General features: G+C 43.2%; 1 protein-coding gene across 2 annotated transcripts in view; it reads right to left on the bottom strand.

Moving 5' to 3' along the window:
• Positions 1-5907: 5907 nt before the first annotated feature.
• agap3 (ArfGAP with GTPase domain, ankyrin repeat and PH domain 3) overlaps positions 5908-18049 on the bottom strand; it is a 320528-nt gene continuing 308386 nt past the window's right edge. For both annotated transcript variants that reach the window (XM_029642909.2, XM_029642908.2), the window contains exons 17-18: positions 6923-7178; positions 5908-6589 (exon numbers count right to left, since the gene is read on the bottom strand). In XM_029642909.2, coding sequence (XP_029498769.1) covers positions 6353-6589; positions 6923-7178 — 493 coding nt within the window. In that variant the 3' untranslated portion in view covers positions 5908-6352. The remainder of the gene's footprint in view (positions 6590-6922; positions 7179-18049) is intronic.

The following is an 18049-nucleotide window of genomic DNA, read 5'->3' as shown; positions in this document are numbered from 1 at the left end:
TAGTCACTAACGGGAGCCACCGCCCGTAATACCTACATACATTTATAACTGTCACTTTAGTGTTAGTTTGTAGCTTAAATTTTGCATCATTCCATTCCGTTGACCTTTCTTTCCTCTGTCACATCTGTGTAAATTGTTCCTGAGGGTCGCTAGCAGTAGTGGATCATATTTGGTTAACGTTGTGCAATAATTTGGTACATGTAGCCTATTTGAATCTTTATGGAACTCAGACCACACATAGCAGGTTAAACTTGGAGCACGGTTCATGACTAATGGACCGTTGTCATAAAGTTCCATGATTATTGATGATTAGGGTAGATTTATAAGACTATTGTTCAATATTTAGTGTCTTTCAGTACAGTACTTTCCTAACCCTAAAATGTACCTAAATCATCTACAAAATCAGAGTATTTTTACATCTAGCAGTTGGTGCTGAAATGGAGACGAATATGCATATATTTAGATGGATTTCTTTCATTGATCCCTATTTTCTTAACCCGTTCTCTGTCACGTCCTGACCTTAGTTCCTTTTTTATGTCTCTATTTTGGTTTGGTCAGGGCGTGACTTGGGGTGGGCATTCTGTTTTGTTCTGTGTGTTGTATTTCTATGTGTTTGGCCTGGTATGGTTCCCACTCAGAGGCAGCTGTCAATCATTGTCTCTGATTGAGAACCATACTTAGGTAGCCTGTTCCCACCTGTGTTGGTGGGTAGTTGTTTCCTGTTTTGTGTTTTTTCACCATACAGGACTGTTTCGTGTCGTTCACGCTCTGGTGTTTTTTTGTCATTCAGTGTTCAGTTTATTTAATTAAATTTACTATGAACACTTACGACGCTGCGTGTTGGTCCGATGATTCCTATTCCTCATCATCAGACGAAGAGGAGAGCCGTTACATTCTCTCAATGTAATCTGTCAACAAAATTCTAATTAAAGGTACACCGTATTTAAAGGGATGGCTTAAGATAAAATGTAGTATTGAAAGAAAATCCTACAGAGAAAATGTGTTGGCCAGAAAGTGGGTGATTGAATTACATATAATGTACAGTATTCAGCACGCAAGGGAACTACACCTGCAAAGCCCATCGCACACCGAATACCAACTACTGAGAAGTGCGTAGGAAAGTTGTGCATAGGAAAGGTGTTCATTTCCTAAGTCAGAATCGGCCCCCTTGTGAGTAGGTAGTGCAACACTTTACGGAGATTTTGAATTAATGTTTTCAAATATGTTCTCGTCAGATGTTTGTGTAGCCATCCATCAGAGGTAAACCCTCCTCTGCAATCTGGGAGGTGATTTGTCTAAGCCAAGGTGGGCGGCACAGAACACTCCTCAGTGTTTAGCTACCTCCTATGCAATAACATAACAGGGTTCTGTTCAGTAGGTAGAAAACTTTTTGAAATTAAGTGAAACGAGGAGGTACTATCTGAAATTATCCAATTAGAAGACAGATTTTCGTTTTCACTTGTCCGTATTGCCTTTCCTTAGCAAGTCACAGTATTGACTCATATTGTATAAGCTACTTTCTCAACTATGTGTGTGTGTGTGTGGTTGTGTGTGTGTATGCGCGCGCTTGAGTATGCACGTGTGGTTGTATCACCATCTCAGTCTTTAAAGAGGAAGGAAGAAGAAAAGAAAGGCATGTAATAAGAGTCAACAGAAGAGAAAACTGAGTTGGGTGAAGCGCAGAGCCGCCTGCATTTGCGGAGAGCAGATTAGCTGAAAATAAGGAGTAGATTAGTGGTGTGCTTTGACTCCTCTTGACAGAGACCTTTCACTTTCTCCCTCTGCGTCACGCTGCCTGACACTAAGCCTGGCTCTTTCTCTTAATTCTCCTTACCTGGAGGCTATTGGGACTGTCAATTGGGGGGGGGGGTGGCACATGAGCAGGAAGTGGAGGGGTAGAGGGGGTAACTCACTTAGCCAAAGGACTGGCATATGAAGGAGGCATCTGAGCTCTGCCACGTTCTGGTACCCCTGAAACATAATTGTAACAATGGTATACACACTTAATTGTACACACACTGGTGTAAAGTACTTAAGTAAAAATACTTTAAAGTACTACTTAAGTAGTTATTTTATACTTTTACTTTTACCTGACTAAAGAAAATAATGTACTTTTAACTCCATACATTTTCTCTGACAACCTAAAGTACTCGTTATATTTTGAATGCTTAACAGGACAGGAAAATGGTCCAATTCACGTATTTATCAAGAGAACATTCTGATCATCTCTACTGCCTCTGATATGGGGGACTCACTAAATTATGTCTGATTGTTGGAGTGTGCCCCTGACTATCTGTAAATAAAGAAAAAACAAATAAATGGTGCCGTCTGGTTTGCCTAATATGAGGAATTTGAAATGATTTATGCTTTTACTTTTGATACTTAAGTGTATTTTAGCAATTACATTTACTTTTGATTTTTATTTGAGTCATTTTCTATTAAAGGTATCTTTACTTTTACTCAAGTATGACAATTGGGTACTTTTTCAACCACTGGGTACACACAATACACACCAATGGGCCATCCTCAGTGTCCCAACACGAATGCTCACTTGAAACACACCAACACAAGGGGATTGTCTTCACTGTCTAACTTCAATGGATCTGACTGATTGAGGCTGGCTAATGATCCTATATCCATGACTTATATACTGTAGAATAATACTTTTAAGCGTATTAAACCTGGATATTGAGACAGAATGTCATATATTGGCACATCACAGTATATCACACAGACGGTTAGATAGGAAGTGCCGTTAAGAAAATGGAGGACTTGTGTAAGATGGGAGTTTTCAATGTTGCCTTGGGAGTGGCACCATGTTTTAAGAGTGGTTACAATGTAAGCTTGTGCCTCACATGTTGCTATTACATACATACATACATACATACATACATACATACATACATACATACATACATACATACAGTACATCACTTACACAAGTCATTTAAAGAAGATACAATGAGAAATGCAAAGAGAGAGACGCATTTCATCTTTTTTGTTATTTCCCAAATCCAGGAAAGGCTACATTGTTTTATTGGAGTGTTTGAATAGTTCAACAGTCATCCAAGCGTCCAATCACGCTGCAGGTAACCCTTTAGCTTTAACCTTTGTTTCACGTTCTAAACGTAAACAGAGAAAAAAAATTAAGGGAAAATTAAACGAAAAAAACAAACCATATTTACATACTGCATTATAAATATGTCAAATGTACATCATTATACAGAGAGTACCTCAAAATGGTCAGATAATGTAGATACATTGAGACCAAAGTACCTAAAAATATGCTTAAAAACAAAGAGGAAAAATTTAACAAGATATAAAAATAGGGTTGACAAGTAAAAAAGAGTGACCGGAAACTCAAATATTTTCAATTGTTTGTCTGGAAGCTTGTCTGGTCATAGAGGATCTTGGACCCATTTCTACAGTACATCCTGGGTGTGTCCGAAATGGTAATTAACCTTCTCCCTTATAGTGCACTACTTTTGACCAGGTCACGCATTGAGCTCTGATCAAAAATAGTGCACAATTTAGGGAATAGGGTGCCATGTCAAAACAGCCTGTCTTTGGGGGAAAACACTTTGCTTAGAATGAATAATAGTTATAGTCAGGCAACATTAAGAGCAGTGGGGAAGGGAAATATTACAAGGGTGAAAAAGGTACTATGGCATCAGGTAAGTATATACCATAAACTCCTATAAGAAATAATCTACTACCGTATATCAGACATACTTGGAAATTTACTCAAGAATGTATTTAATTAAGCTGGTGCCATGGTGGTTTATACACATACTGCACACCTAAGGAAAAAAACAACTTGTCAATGTACCGTTATAACTTAAGGCTGTCTACAAGCTCTGTTGACCATCAGTCAAAATGTAATTTGGTTATTTATTTAACCTTTATTTAACTAGGCAAGTCAGTTAAGAACAAATTCTTATTTACAATGATGGCCTACCCCGGCCAAACCCAGACGATGCTGGGCCAATTGTGCGCCGCCCTATGGGACTCCCAATCACGGTTGGATGTGATACAGCCTGGAATCGAACCAGGGACTGTAGTGACGCATCGTGCACTGAGATGCAGTGCCTTAGACCACTGCGCTACTCGGGAGCCCCATTGATATTCTGTGAGCTTCAATAAACTACAAATACAGAGGGAATACACCGAGCCAAGCTGGTTTAAATGATGTCATTCCAACCAGTTTACAACCAGATTGTAATATGGTTATACTGATATAATTCCAACCAGTTATGCCCGCTGGGAATCAACAAAACCATGTAGATAAAGTACCAGGGTTAATATGAAGAGCCTTTGCCCTGTAAACATAAACACCGCCATAGTAAAACCAGAAAACAGGGTTTTAACTTCAATCCTTAAAACAGTGGAAGTGCGAGGAAAAATACATGTCTCTATAGACTTTATACCAATATCACTTGAATATTCCTGTGGTCAAAGCCCTTCCTCCTTTATCTTGTCTTGTCCCAGTACTGATATATACATGTGATATTATCGTGAAGAATTACCATAGTGTCTCAAGTCATCGCAGCTTTTCTCTTCATCTATCATCTTGACCCGTTCAGTCGCCATCTCAACAGTTTGACACTTGAATGTACTTGGTTAGGTCCATTGAGTAAGGATGTTCGGTTAAAGTCAGTTGGAGAGGAAATTACGACTCCAGAAGTCAAAGTTAATCCACAATGTTTCAGGATAAATCTTATAGGAGAAAGAGCTACTTTAGGTCTGTACACTTGAAAACATATTTTAGTCAAACAACTATAAATGTTAACCTTTCCTCCCAATGGTGTCCTTACACAGATTTACTCAGTTGCTTGCTCTCTCTCTCTTTCACTCACACACTCATACATAAGCACACACACGCACAAACACATACCACATTATTCACAGAAGAAATAGTATCATGAGTATCAATATACAGGGCCTTCGGCCACAGGAGGTGAACAGATATTCCATTACGCCTGTAGTAGTTAGAAAATTGGTTTAGGATAATGTGATGTGTCAAGTAATTATCAACACTCTTCAACCTGTTCAGAAATGACTCCAACAAAGATGTCTTAATGATACAATGTCCTTCCTTCAATCATCCCTGTGAAATATTTCTGATTGAAGAGGAATCTTTACTAAAAACATTCGGCCCGGTGCTCATAAAACAGACCCATCAATTCCCTTATAATAATGGATGATTTGCAAGGGCAACAAATTAAATCACTTTACTATCTCCCAAAATTCTCCCATTGTGCAATCATTTCTTAAATCTCAAATTGTGGTATAAACCTTTTGCCCCTAAGTAAAGTATTTAAATCATTTTTGATCTTCCATCTAGACATGCTTTTGTACACAAATGGCATGTCAAGAGTTTGATAGCTTAATAGTACCAATAATAACTGGGTCAAATAGAACCTTAATAATTGTGATATTGGTGGGACATGGATTATGGAGGACCTTACGTGTCGTAAACTCTATTACATTATCGATAGTAATAGTTTCTTTCCTGTATGCATGGTATCACTTACCATGGTACCTGACTATGCATGGTATCACTTACCATGGTACCTGACTATGCATGGTATCACTTACCATGGTACCTGACTATGCATGGTATCACCTACCATGGTACCTGACTATGCATGGTATCACTTACCATGGTACCTGACTATGCATGGTATCACTTACCATGGTACCTGACTATGCATGGTATCACTTACCATGGTACCTGACTATGCATGGTATCACTGTGCATCCAACATAGCAGTTCCTTTTGAGTATCTAATGCAAAATGTTACGAAGGTGTTTATCATTCTCCATGTAGGCATGGAAGCATGAATGGATGGAATTAGTCATTTCATATAACAGTCGAATAAAAACCCAGTCTGGCTCCAACAGATGAAGACCTGAAAGGAAATGTTTTAGTACAGAGTGGGGAGAGGAGAGGTGATGCCAAAAACACAAAGAAATCTTGAGCCATTCATTTGGTTGATGCTTAATAACAATAACAAGCTTTAAAGCTGATCATGATAGTTTCTGACAGAGATTCACCTCTGTGGTGATGATATGAGAAAAACAACAAAACAAATACAATATACAATGTCCACCAGGTAAGCACCTCTCTCAGTGTCGTGGAATATCTCTATCCTGTCCGTTGCGCCAACAACAACAGAAACTCCACTGTCAGTTACTCAGTCAAGGTTACACAATATGAAGTAGAGTAAGAGGAGAATGAGGACTGGACACTGGGAAAGTAGTACGATCACTGGGTAGTCTATGGGGACACAGTATGTGTATGTTCAGGGGCCTTGGTGATCCGAGAGTCCGGTCAGATCCACTCCTGGTCCTACATGATACTGACACTGCGGTTGAGTTCACCGAGGGCGTTGTTATTGTTGACATTAGGGTTAGGGTTAACATCGGGGTTTCTGCGGCTCATGTTGGGTGTGGTCAGGCTGCTGACGGGGTCATTGGGGCAGCCGTGCTGGAGCAGGATGTCAGAACATTCCTGGCTTCCTGCCCGCCGGGCGCAGGACAGCGGCGTCTGGCCGCGAGCGTCCCGACTCTTCACATCCACACCATACTGAGGGAACAGAGGAGAAGTGTGAGGAGGAGGAGGAGGAGGAGGAGGAGAAGTGGACAGAGAGAGGTGTAGTTGACATTTTGTTTTAGCTAGTTCAGTATATTGTTTGATTCTCACAAAGCACTCCCTTTTCATCCACAGCCAAGTGTTTTTCCTGGTCATGTCACATGCTCAGAACACACTCCTGGCCCTGACCATAAAATTTCCCCCATCTATTTAACTCTTTAACCATCTTATCTTATTCATAATCATTCAACCTTTATTCAAGCAAGAAGATAATTCATCTTTAATCAAGGTTGAAAACAATCCTCTCTCGAAGCCCAACCTACTCACCCAGATGAGAAGCTGGGTGATGACCACATTGGCCATGGCGCAGGACAGGTGCAGGGCAGTGCGTCCGTCCCCGTCCCCGTACGTCTCGTTGACCTCCTCCTTGGTGCCGTGGGCCAGCAGCAGCACCACCAGCCTCAGGTCGTCCTCCACCACAGCCCGAAGTAGCTGCTGCCCCAGGGGCACATCCGACTGGGGGACATCCATAAGGAACAGCTTCTGTTCATACTTTGCCCGGATCCAACGCTCCCTCTCCTCCCTGGGGTAGGACACAGAGAGATGACATCGAGGGTTAAAGAGGGTCAGTGAGGTTACAGAGGATCGAAAAACAAGGAACAATAATACAAATGTGTCCAGATAACGCTATTGAGGCTTACATCAAATTAAAGTGATTTGCTTTTTTTTTTTTTTTTTTTTTACATTTTAAGAAAGTACGTACTCAGTCTTCAAAGTGGTATATCATACACTGTAGTTGGAGGAAAGTTATGCTGCTTTAAAAGTTGATAAACGTGTTATCCCACTGAAGAGACAAGTAGGAGAAAATGCCCTTTGAATGTTTTGATGAGATTTTCACACTTCCTAGAGAGCTCTTCTTTGTTTAAGCCCATTCAGCATCGTTCACACCCTCTTGAACTTTAGCCTCACCCACACATGTAAATGGTTGTGAGTCAGGATGGCATTGTCCTCCAGAAAGCAGTCTCTCTTCTTAAACCCAGCTAAATTCAGGGCAACAATATTTCTGAGAGCTGTAGCAACACTTTTGCAGTGCATATATGTGCGGTAGCAAAGATGATCTATATTCTGACCAGGGAAGCCTCCATTCTGTTATAGACAGAATTCTGTGACAAATCAATCAGGTTTCATCTTTCGGCATGTCCAACCACTCCATTTTCTCAGCCAATCATGACTAGCCAGGAAGGATTCTTTCTTTCTCCCTGTATAGCTCAGTACTCTCTCCTTGACTAAACTAGGCTCATCATTTCACATTGTTATTCCTATTTACAGATGCCATACGAGTATGTAATTAAGGCACATGAACGTTCACATGATCAAGAAGGCATTTCTGATTGAAAAATTTATAATAATTCAAAATGGGATTTTCAATTAAATAACTAGATGTTTATAATATAAAGCTATGATAATCCTTCATAACCCTCACTCCATTGTCTCAAGCATGTATTTTCTCTAATATGAAGCCTAGTGTAGCCTCTGAGTGTCAGGACACTGACGATGAAAGGGCTCAGTGGAGGGGTCAGATGCTGAAACTGTATCCCACCTCCACTGATAATCGTCTGCAGCAGGAGGGTTACAGTCTAGCCAGTTATCTAAAGGTTACACATTGTGAACAGCATGTCTGCTGTGGACAATACAGGACAGGAGGAGAGGGGGGCATGTTTTTATCAGCGCTGTCAGCCGTCAGTCTGAACTGGATAACTGGTGGAACCCCCACAAAGGAGGCAACCAGCGCCTGGACCCTGGCCTCCCCTGGGGTGCCCGGGATGGGAGGCCGATCGATGGGCCTGAATGGCAGTCAGAGAGGGGGACTGGAGCTGAGGTCTGGGCTCCTTCAGTTATAGAGCCAGAGAATGGAGAAGAGAAGAGGAGGGCTACATCTCCCTCCATTCACTGCCAGTCAGACTTCTATCTCTCTATCACTCTACATCTTCAATCTCGACCCCCACAGTTCTCTTTTCTCCCTCCCACACACAAACCGCCAAATCATCCCAAAAATTAAAATCAATACAGTGAATAGCTGGGCATGCTCAGTGTGGTTCTGACCCTGCGACCCCGTCGGGCAGAGTGATAAGGGAAGTAGAAAGGGGCTGTTGTTTGGGCGTCTGGGTGAGTGACAGAGAGAAGAGGCTCACACTGATAGGGGCAAACGACTCTGTCGCTGGTTGGAGTGACAAGGATCCCCAGGACACTGACTGTCTGCTAACCAGTCTGTATGGAAACTAACGCCACATCACTCAGCACAAAGTCAGTCAGTAGGCCTAGATAGCAGTCTAATTCACCTCAATCACAAATAGCTTGTGGCAATGCGCCGTGATAGAATGACGCCATCTGTTGGAAGACAATGTTTAATTGCTAAATTGTAATTATTTCGCCACTATGGCCTATTTATTGCCTAATCTTACTACATTTGCACACACTGTATACAGACTTTCCTATTGTGTTATTGACTGTACGATTGTTTATCCCATGTGTAACTCTGTGTTGTTTGTGTCGCAATGCTTTGCACTATGTTGGCCAGGTCGCAGTTGTAAATGAGAACTTGTTCTCAACTGACCTACCTGGTTAAATAAAGGTTAAAAAAAATAAAACAGATTTGAAAAATCTGCCAGGCCCACTATACACAGCACTCCATTTCAGCAGCTTCAGCCTTAACTACAGGGGCGAATTAGCCTCTATTCTCTACTGACGGCAGTGGCCCACCATACAGCTGCCTTTGTCAGCCTCCGCAAAGAATTTGATGAACTGCTAAAGACACTCAGCCTGGCAGATAAAAGAGTCACCCTAAACTCTCTCACTGTCCTTTACTCATTAAAGGATTGCTAATTGCACTGACAGAACAGAAATAGTTTTATGTTGAGTGCAGGGTCCATTAACACTTCACTTAAAGCCTGCATACATGCTTAGGCTATAACAAGTTATAAAGCATTATACCTCAACGGTTTAAGTTAAGTTTTACTAGTTCTTACGCAATTCTTCAAATTAGCTCAGTGCTACAGGAATAACACTAAACTTGCCTTATGACTTCCTATAGTGAACATTCAGAAACAAAAAAAGAACATTTTCTTAAGGATGGGGGTGCTATGAACGCAACAATGTAACTCTAATGGCAGGAGATTGGAGCGATGTAAGCCCTCCATCAAACCCTGTCATTATATATGGACAAGGCTGTTAGAAGATCAATGGGAACACAGAACCAGTGGATTGCTCTGGGTAGGAGGCTGACAGCCCATCCCACCCCCCTGGTTTCCACTTTCCACCACAGGAACCAAGGCCGAAGATCAAGTATGTGTGAAAACTTTATGAATATCTGATCGATTTTGGGTAATTGTCTGAACAAATATACTACCAGATTTTGTTTGGCTAAATTAGGAATTTGTGATGAAGTCAAACAGAGTGGTTGGTCAAAGTTTTCTTCTGAGAGCTAACCCACTGAATGAATGCCAAATCGGAGGAGGAGAACACAGTGAATTGACATGAGCTAAATGAGGCAGAAAGTTAGCGCCAGGACGTGAAACAAAAAGGCTGAGAACCATTAACAAGATGTCAACGTATTCACAAAGCAGTCTCAAAGTACAAGGGCTGATCTGGAATCAGGTCCTTCCCTGTAGAATCTTGTTCCTTGTGATCTAAAAGGCTAAACTGATCCTATAGCCTCTTTGTGAATACATGCCTTGAAGCCACAAAATCAGCCTGCCATATTTCCAAAAAGACCTCAATCCCAGTTCTTCAGGTCCAAATGCAACCACACTAGTACTTTAAAGAGTTCTGTTCAAGAAAATGGAAAGCACCCAGCCAGGCCAGTGGTGGGGACTCAAATTCCTTAGCTGCTACACCACTTGAAAGGTAGAATGTGAAAGGAAGTGAAATGGTAATCCCGCCTCCGTCTTTTGTTTGAAATAGAACAACAATCAAAACAGAGGTAGGGTTTAGTCAGTCAGGGGGAAAGCAGAGACCCTTGAAAAGGACACTTCCTCTCCGCAGGAGGAAGAAAAATAAAATCAGCAGATTTAGCATGTCAAAGAGGAAGGAGAAAATAGAGGGAGAAAGAGAGGAGATAGAGAGTGAACTTTCTCAGCAGGGCATGATATTCAGGAAATCAAGCCAATGGTTACCTTTGACACACACACACACACACACCTTTGCACAAATACAGTACTCGCACCAAATTCCTCTGTTGCTTAGAGGACAGAGGAGACTTGTAGAAAAGAGCGTGAGAGCAAAGACCTCAATGAAAACCTTTTTTGTCTCTATAAATGATAAAGCATTAGTGCTTGGTGCAGCATTAATTTCCTCAGTCATTAAGTGTTATATCTGTGTGCAGTGATGATCATTTATTTACCTTATAGCTGACCTTTGTTTCAAAAGTTTAGTCTAAAGTCACAGAGGGTCTCTCATAAGACCAAAGGAAATGGTAAAATAGGATGTTAGATTCTGCTTGTTAGTTCCTGAGCTGAGCAAAGGATTCTGACCTCCACATAATTAAGTGGCAAATGGCGGAATGATTCTCCTCAACCCAGCCCACGGAGTCAACAACACATGACTGGATCCACATAAAGGGGAAGAAACAAGGATAATTAGTCACGCTACAAAGACAAAGCCAAATAGGGATTTATTGGGGGAAAGAGACTGAGGAAGATGGGGTGGGACCATGGTAGCATTGAGTAAAGTGTCCGTGAATAGGCAAGACCAGAGAATGACCAATCCTGGCCTCCTCTAATAAAGGTACCATTGATTGGTCCACACATTAAGGGAGGAATCAGGATGCCCCACCCCCCAAACAATCAGGGTAACTCCCCCCACACCCTCCTCTCTGCTCCTCAACTTTCACATCAAATAGATGCACAGAGAGAGAAGGAGTGGTGGAGGGGGGGACTAGGCAATCAAAACACCTCTCACAGTGGGAGGGGGCGGCCTGTATAGGAGTGATTCCCATGCAACAGACAGTTTCACTAACACATTGAGAGAGAGAGAGAGAGAGAGAGAGAGAGAGAGAGGAATGTTATTAGAACCTAAAGAAAGAGTACACAGAGGCAGGATACCTGACCACTGTGACCCAAAATTAAGGAAAGCTTCAACTATGAACAGACTCAGTGAACATAGCCTTGCTATTGAGGGAGGCCGCTGTAGGCAGACCTTGCTCTTGAGAGAAGATAAGCTATGTGCACACTGCCCACAAAATTAGGTGGAAACTGAGCTGCACTTCATAACCTTCTGCCAAATGTACGACCATATTAGAGACACATATTTCCCTCAGATTACATAGACCCACAAAGAATTCGAAAACATGTCCAAATTTGATAAAACTTGCATATCTATTAGGTGAAATAGCACAGTGTGCAATCACAGTAGCAATATTTGTAACCTGTTGCCACAAGAAAAGGGCAACCAGTGAACAACAAACACCATTGTAAATACACACTATATTTATCTGTCAATTTATTTTCCCTTTCATACTTTTACTTTTTTCTTTTACTTCAAAAGTTTGGATTTGAAATCAAACAATGATTTCAAGTGCATTTTTCAAGTGCAGACTGTCAGCTTTAATTTGAGTGTGTTTTCATCCATACAGGGTGAATTGTGTAGAATTTACAGCAGTTTTGTACATAGTCCCCCCATTTTAGGGGAGCAATGGTATTTGGATAAATTCCCTCATATGTCTATTAAAAGTAGTAAACAGTTTAGTATTTGGTCCCATATTCCTAGCACACAATGATTACATCAAACTTGTTGGATGCACTTGCTGTTTGTTTTAGTTGTGTTTCAGATCATTTTATTCCTAATAGAAATGAATGGTAAATATTTTATTTTATTGTACCATAGGCAAGTCAGTTAAGAACAAATTCTTATTTACAGAAAGACAGATTTTTACCTTGTCAGCTTGGGGATTTGATCTAGTGGTTACTGGCCCAACGCTCTATCTACTAGGCTACCTGCCGCCCACATACATTTTAGTCATTTAACTGCTGCTCTTATCCAGAGTGATTTACAGTAATGAGTGCATACATTTGTCGTACTTTATAATGGTCCCCTGTGGGGAATCGAACCCACAACCCTGGCATTGCAAGCGCCATACTCTACCAACCGCCACACTGACGATAGTGTCTTCTTAGAGATACTTTTATTGTAAATAAGAATATCATATGTTTCTAAACATTTCTACATGAATGTGGATGCCATGATTACGCATAATCCTTAATGAATCGTGAATAATGACGAGTGAGAAAGTTAGACCCACAAATATCACGCTAACCTCCCTGTCACGCTCTGGTCGAAGTAATGCATGTTTGTCTTCATTTATTTGGTCAGGCCAGGGTGTGACATGGGTTATTGTGGTGCGTTTTTGTCATGGGGTTATTGTGGGGTGTCTAGCATAGTCTATGGCTGCCTGAGGCGGTTCTCAATCAGAGTCAGGTGATTATCGTTGTCTCTGATTGGGAACCATATTTAGGCAGCCATATTCTTTGAGTATTTCGTGGGTGATTGTTCCTGTCTTTGTGTTTAGTTGTCACCAGATAGGCTGTATAGGTTTTCACATTCCGTTTGTTGTTTTTTGTATTTGGTCGTGTTTTTTCGTCTATTAAAGATGTATCGAACTAACCACGCTGCATTTTGGTCCGACTCTCTTTCGACGGAAGAAAACCGTAACAGAATCACCCACCACACCAGGACCAAGCAGCGTGGTGACAGGCAGCGACAGCAGAAGCAACAGAGAGAGGAATGGACATGGGAGGATGAATTGTTCGGAGAAGGACCCTGGGATCAGCCTGGAGAATATCGCCGCCCCAAAGAAGAACTGGAGGCGGCGAGAGCTGAGAGGCGCTGGTATGAGGAGAAGCAACAGCGGCAGCAGGAGCAACAATATCGGGACTACACTACTTGGGAGGAAATAGACAGGTGGGCGGTCGACCCAGAGAGAGTGCCGGAGCCCGCCTGGGATTCGCTGGAGCAGTGTGAAGCAGGTTATCGGAGAATGGAGTTGGCGAAGCAAGCATGGCGGCGCGGAGAGTCAGCCCCAAAAAGTTATTGGGGGCTCAAGGAGAGTGTGGCAGAGTCAGGGTTCAGACCTGAGCCAACTCCCCCTGTTTATCGTGAGGAGCCAAGGAGGAGACCAGAACCAGAGCCGGTGTTGGAGGTGAGTGAAGCAGAGACTGTGGAGTTAATGGGGAAAGTGGAGGAGAGAGTTATGAGGGAGTTGCTAGTTTGGTGCTTCCTCCTCTACAGCGCTGCTGGAGTCTCCCGCCTGTTTAGCGCAGCCAGAGCCTTCCTCCTCTCCTGTGCTGCCGGAGTCTCCCGCCTGTTCAGCGCTGCCAGAGCCTTCCTCCTCTACAGCGCTGCCGGAGCCTCCCGCCTGTTTAGCGCAGCCAGAGCCTTCCTCCTCTCCTGTGCTGCCGGAGTCTCCCGCCTGTTCAGCGCTGCCAGAGCCTTCCTCCTCTACAGCGCTGCCGGAGCCTCCCGCCTGTTCAGCGCAGCCAGAGCCTTCCTCCTCTACAGCGCTGCTGGAGTCTCCCGCCTGTTTAGCGCAGCCAGAGCCTTCCTCCTCTCCTGTGCTGCCGGAGTCTCCCGCCTGTTCAGCGCTGCCAGAGCCTTCCTCCTCTACAGCCTGAGCTGTCAGTCTGCATGGAGCAGCCAGAGCTGCCAGTCTGCATGGAGCAGCCAGAGCTGCCAGTCCGCATGGAGCAGCCGGAGCAGCTAGATCCGCCAGTCAGCCAGGATGCGCCAGTCAACCAGACTCTTCCAGATCTGCCAGTCAACCAGACTCTTCCAGATCTGCCAGTCAACCAGACTCTTCCAGATCTGCCAGTCAACCAGACTCTTCCAGATCTGCCAGTCAACCAGACTCTTCCAGTTCCAGATCTGCCAGTCAACCAGACTCTTCCAGTTCCAGATCTGCCAGTCAACCAGACTCTTCCAGTTCCAGATCTGCCAGTCAACCAGACTCGTCCAGTTCCAGATCTGCCAGTCAACCAGACTCGTCCAGTTCCAGATCTGCCAGTCAACCAGACTCGTCCAGTTCCAGATCTGCCAGTCAACCAGACTCGTCCAGTTCCAGATCTGCCAGTCAACCAGACTCTTCCAGTTCCAGATCTGCCAGTCAACCAGACTCTTCCAGTTCCAGATCTGCCAGTCAACCAGACTCTTCCAGTTCCAGATCTGCCAGTCAACCAGACTCTTCCAGTTCCAGATCTTCCAGTCAACCAGACTCTTCCAGATCCGCCAGTCAACCAGACTCTTCCAGATCCGCCAGTCAACCAGACTCTTCCAGATCCGCCAGTCAACCAGACTCTTCCAGATCCGCCAGTCAACCAGACTCTTCCAGATCCGCCAGTCAACCAGACTCTTCCAGATCCGCCAGTCAACCAGACTCTTCCAGATCCGCCAGTCAACCAGACTCTTCCAGATCCGCCAGTCAACCAGACTCTTCCAGATCCGCCAGTCAACCAGACTCTTCCAGATCCGCCAGTCAACCAGACTCTTCCAGATCCGCCAGTCAACCAGACTCTTCCAGACCAGTCAACCAGACTCTTCCAGATCCGCCAGTCAACCAGACACTTCCAGATTCAACCAGACACTTCCAGATCCGCCAGTCAACCAGACTCTTCCAGATCCGCCAGCCAGCCAGGATCTGCCGGAGCCAACTACCTGCCTGAGCTTCCTCTCAGTGCCGAGCTTCCCCTCAGTGCCGAGCTTCCCCTCAGTGCCGAGCTTCCCCTCAGTGCCGAGCTGCCCCTCAGTGCCGAGCTGCCCCTCAGTGCCGAGCTGCCCCTCAGTGCCGAGCTGCCCCTCAGTCTCGAGCTGCCCCTCAGTCCCGAGCTGCCCCTCAGTCCAGTGGGGTTCTGGGTGAGGACTACTAGGCCATGGTCGGCGGTGAGGGTGGACTATCCTAGGACGCGAGGGGGAGGAACTAAGACATTGATGGAGTGGGGTCCACGTCCTGAGCCGGAGCCGCCACCATGGACAGACGCCCACCCGGACCCTCCCTAATGTTTTGATGTGCGTCCGGGAGTCCGCACCTTAGGGGGGGGGGGGGGGGGGGTTCTGTCACGCTCTGGTCGAAGTAATGTATGTTTGTCTTCATTTATTTGGTCAGGCCAGGGTGTGACATGGGTTATTGTGGTGCGTTTTTGTCATGGGGTTTTTGTGGGTTGTCTAGCATAGTCTATGGCTGCCTGAGGCGGTTCTCAATCAGAGTCAGGTGATTATCGTTGTCTCTGATTGGGAACCATATTTAGGCAGCCATATTCTTTGAGTATTTCGTGGGTGATTGTTCCTGTCTTTGTGTTTAGTTGTCACCAGATAGGCTGTATAGGTTTTCACGTTCCGTTTGTTGTTTTTTGTATTTGTTCGTGTTTTTCCGTCTATTAAAGATGTATCGAACTAACCACGCTGCATTTTGGTCCGACTCTCTTTCGACGGAAGAAAACCGTAACACTCCCGTTATTGTAATGGTGAGAGGTTAGCATGTCTTGGGGGTATGATATTTGTGCATCTATAACTTTCTCACAACATCATTATTATTCAAGACTTATTCAGGATTATCTGTTATAATAGTAGCATCCACATTAATGTAGAAGTGTTTAGAAAACTATTCTATTCTTATTTACAATAAAAGTGACTACAAAATGACACAATACATTACTTACCATTCATTTCTATTGCAAACAAAATAATCTGAAACACAAACAAAACAAACAGCAAATGCACTCAACAAATTTGTAGAGGCACAAGTTTGATGTAGTCATTGCGTGCTACGAATATGGGACCAAATATGTAACTTTTTAACTACTTCAATACACATAATATCTGCATTTAGTTTTTTTGCCTGTAATTTGTGGAACAATCTGCAGAGATCAGTGCAGTTACATTTGCTGGTGCCACTCAGACAGTTTAAATGATTGATCGAGGACCTCTAAGTAGTTGAATGTGATGCAGAAAAAATGCCTCACTGTCCCAATAACTACAGGGGGCATTGTATTTGCACATGGCTACAATACTGTCAGTACACAGTAAAAACTAGAGAATGTTTTTAAAAGTTACAATTATTTTCCTCTCAAGTAGTTAAATTAAATAATTTAATAATAATTAGTGTAATTATTACCAGCGGCATGACCACAATCACTAATGTTGGTTAAATTTAGATTTTGCCGCCATTGTCCATTTGCAAGTGTCTCGCGAATGGAAAGTGTAGACAGATCGAGAGCGAGGATCCGCCGACCATCAGAAGTTATTCACAGAACCACAGAATTTCTTAATTTCTATACTTAATAAGTTATACCACTTTTATTGATTCATGGACACTATGTATGCCCGATGGATCAGTGCATAACCTGTTTTAAATGTTCAAAAGAGCGGTATTAGCTATTATCAGTAGCTAGCGGACTTTACTGACTACTGCCAGCAGGTTAGTCAGTGCAACGTGTTTTACTCTGAAAAGCGAGCTGCTAGCAGACAGTTAGCTGCAGTTGGTCTGTGCTACATGTGTGTTTCACTCAAGTTTAAAGCTATTAGACAGTTTTAACTGCAGACACGTGCATTTTTACCCTGAACAGAGCTGATGGACAGTTTTAGCGCAGTTTGGTCAGTGTGACAAGTGCGTTATACTCTGAACTTTAGAGCTGTTACCGGTTGAAGTTTTTTTCCTGCAGTTTGGTCGGTGCGACATGTGCACTTTACTCTGAACAGACACAAGCATTTTACTCTGAACAGAGCTGTTGGGACAGATTTAGAGCAGTTTGGTCGGTGCAACACGTGCGTTTTACTCTGAAAAGAGAGCTGTTAGTAGACAGTATTTAGCGACAGGCAGGTCGATGCAACACGTGTCTTACTCTAAACACAGCACTGCTCTCTTGTAATTTGTGCAAATGTGTGTTTATGGAATTTAAATAAACTTGTTTTTCCTTGTCATCAAGGATTCAGGCTGCACGCATGAAGTACAGGGATTGTCAAAAGTACATTTGCTATGAGGGGCAACTGACCTTCAAAATACTTTTTGGATTGTGGTGAGTGAAAAGTATCACATTTCACACAATATCAAATGGAACAACACACTTATACCGACACACTTGAAATATACTTACTTTATATTTACTGTTAAACTGATTGCCGATTTCCTTGGTGATAATGAATACAAAGGAAACTTGCGCCTCCCCAGATCACAGATCAGTCAAAGATTGGTTTATGTTTTGGGAGTTGTCTTATTATGCTCATCTGTAGCTGCGCTCATTGTCTTTGCAAGTCATTAATGGTAAAAAAAAAAGGGATGCTAACATTTGTGTGCCGCTACAATCTCAGTGTTGATAGCTATCTGTGGTGTATTGCTATAATACTGCTGATATAATAATTCAGTACGTGGCAGTAGTAGCCTGTAGACTGTATTTAATTGGAATTGATGTGGAA

The sequence above is a fragment of the Oncorhynchus nerka genome, linkage group LG9b (genome assembly GCF_034236695.1).
Source record: "Oncorhynchus nerka isolate Pitt River linkage group LG9b, Oner_Uvic_2.0, whole genome shotgun sequence".
In the NCBI taxonomy this organism is placed as follows: domain Eukaryota; kingdom Metazoa; phylum Chordata; class Actinopteri; order Salmoniformes; family Salmonidae; genus Oncorhynchus; species Oncorhynchus nerka.
Note: the sequence above shows the minus strand (reverse complement) of the source record. Positions and strands in the feature narration are given on the sequence as shown.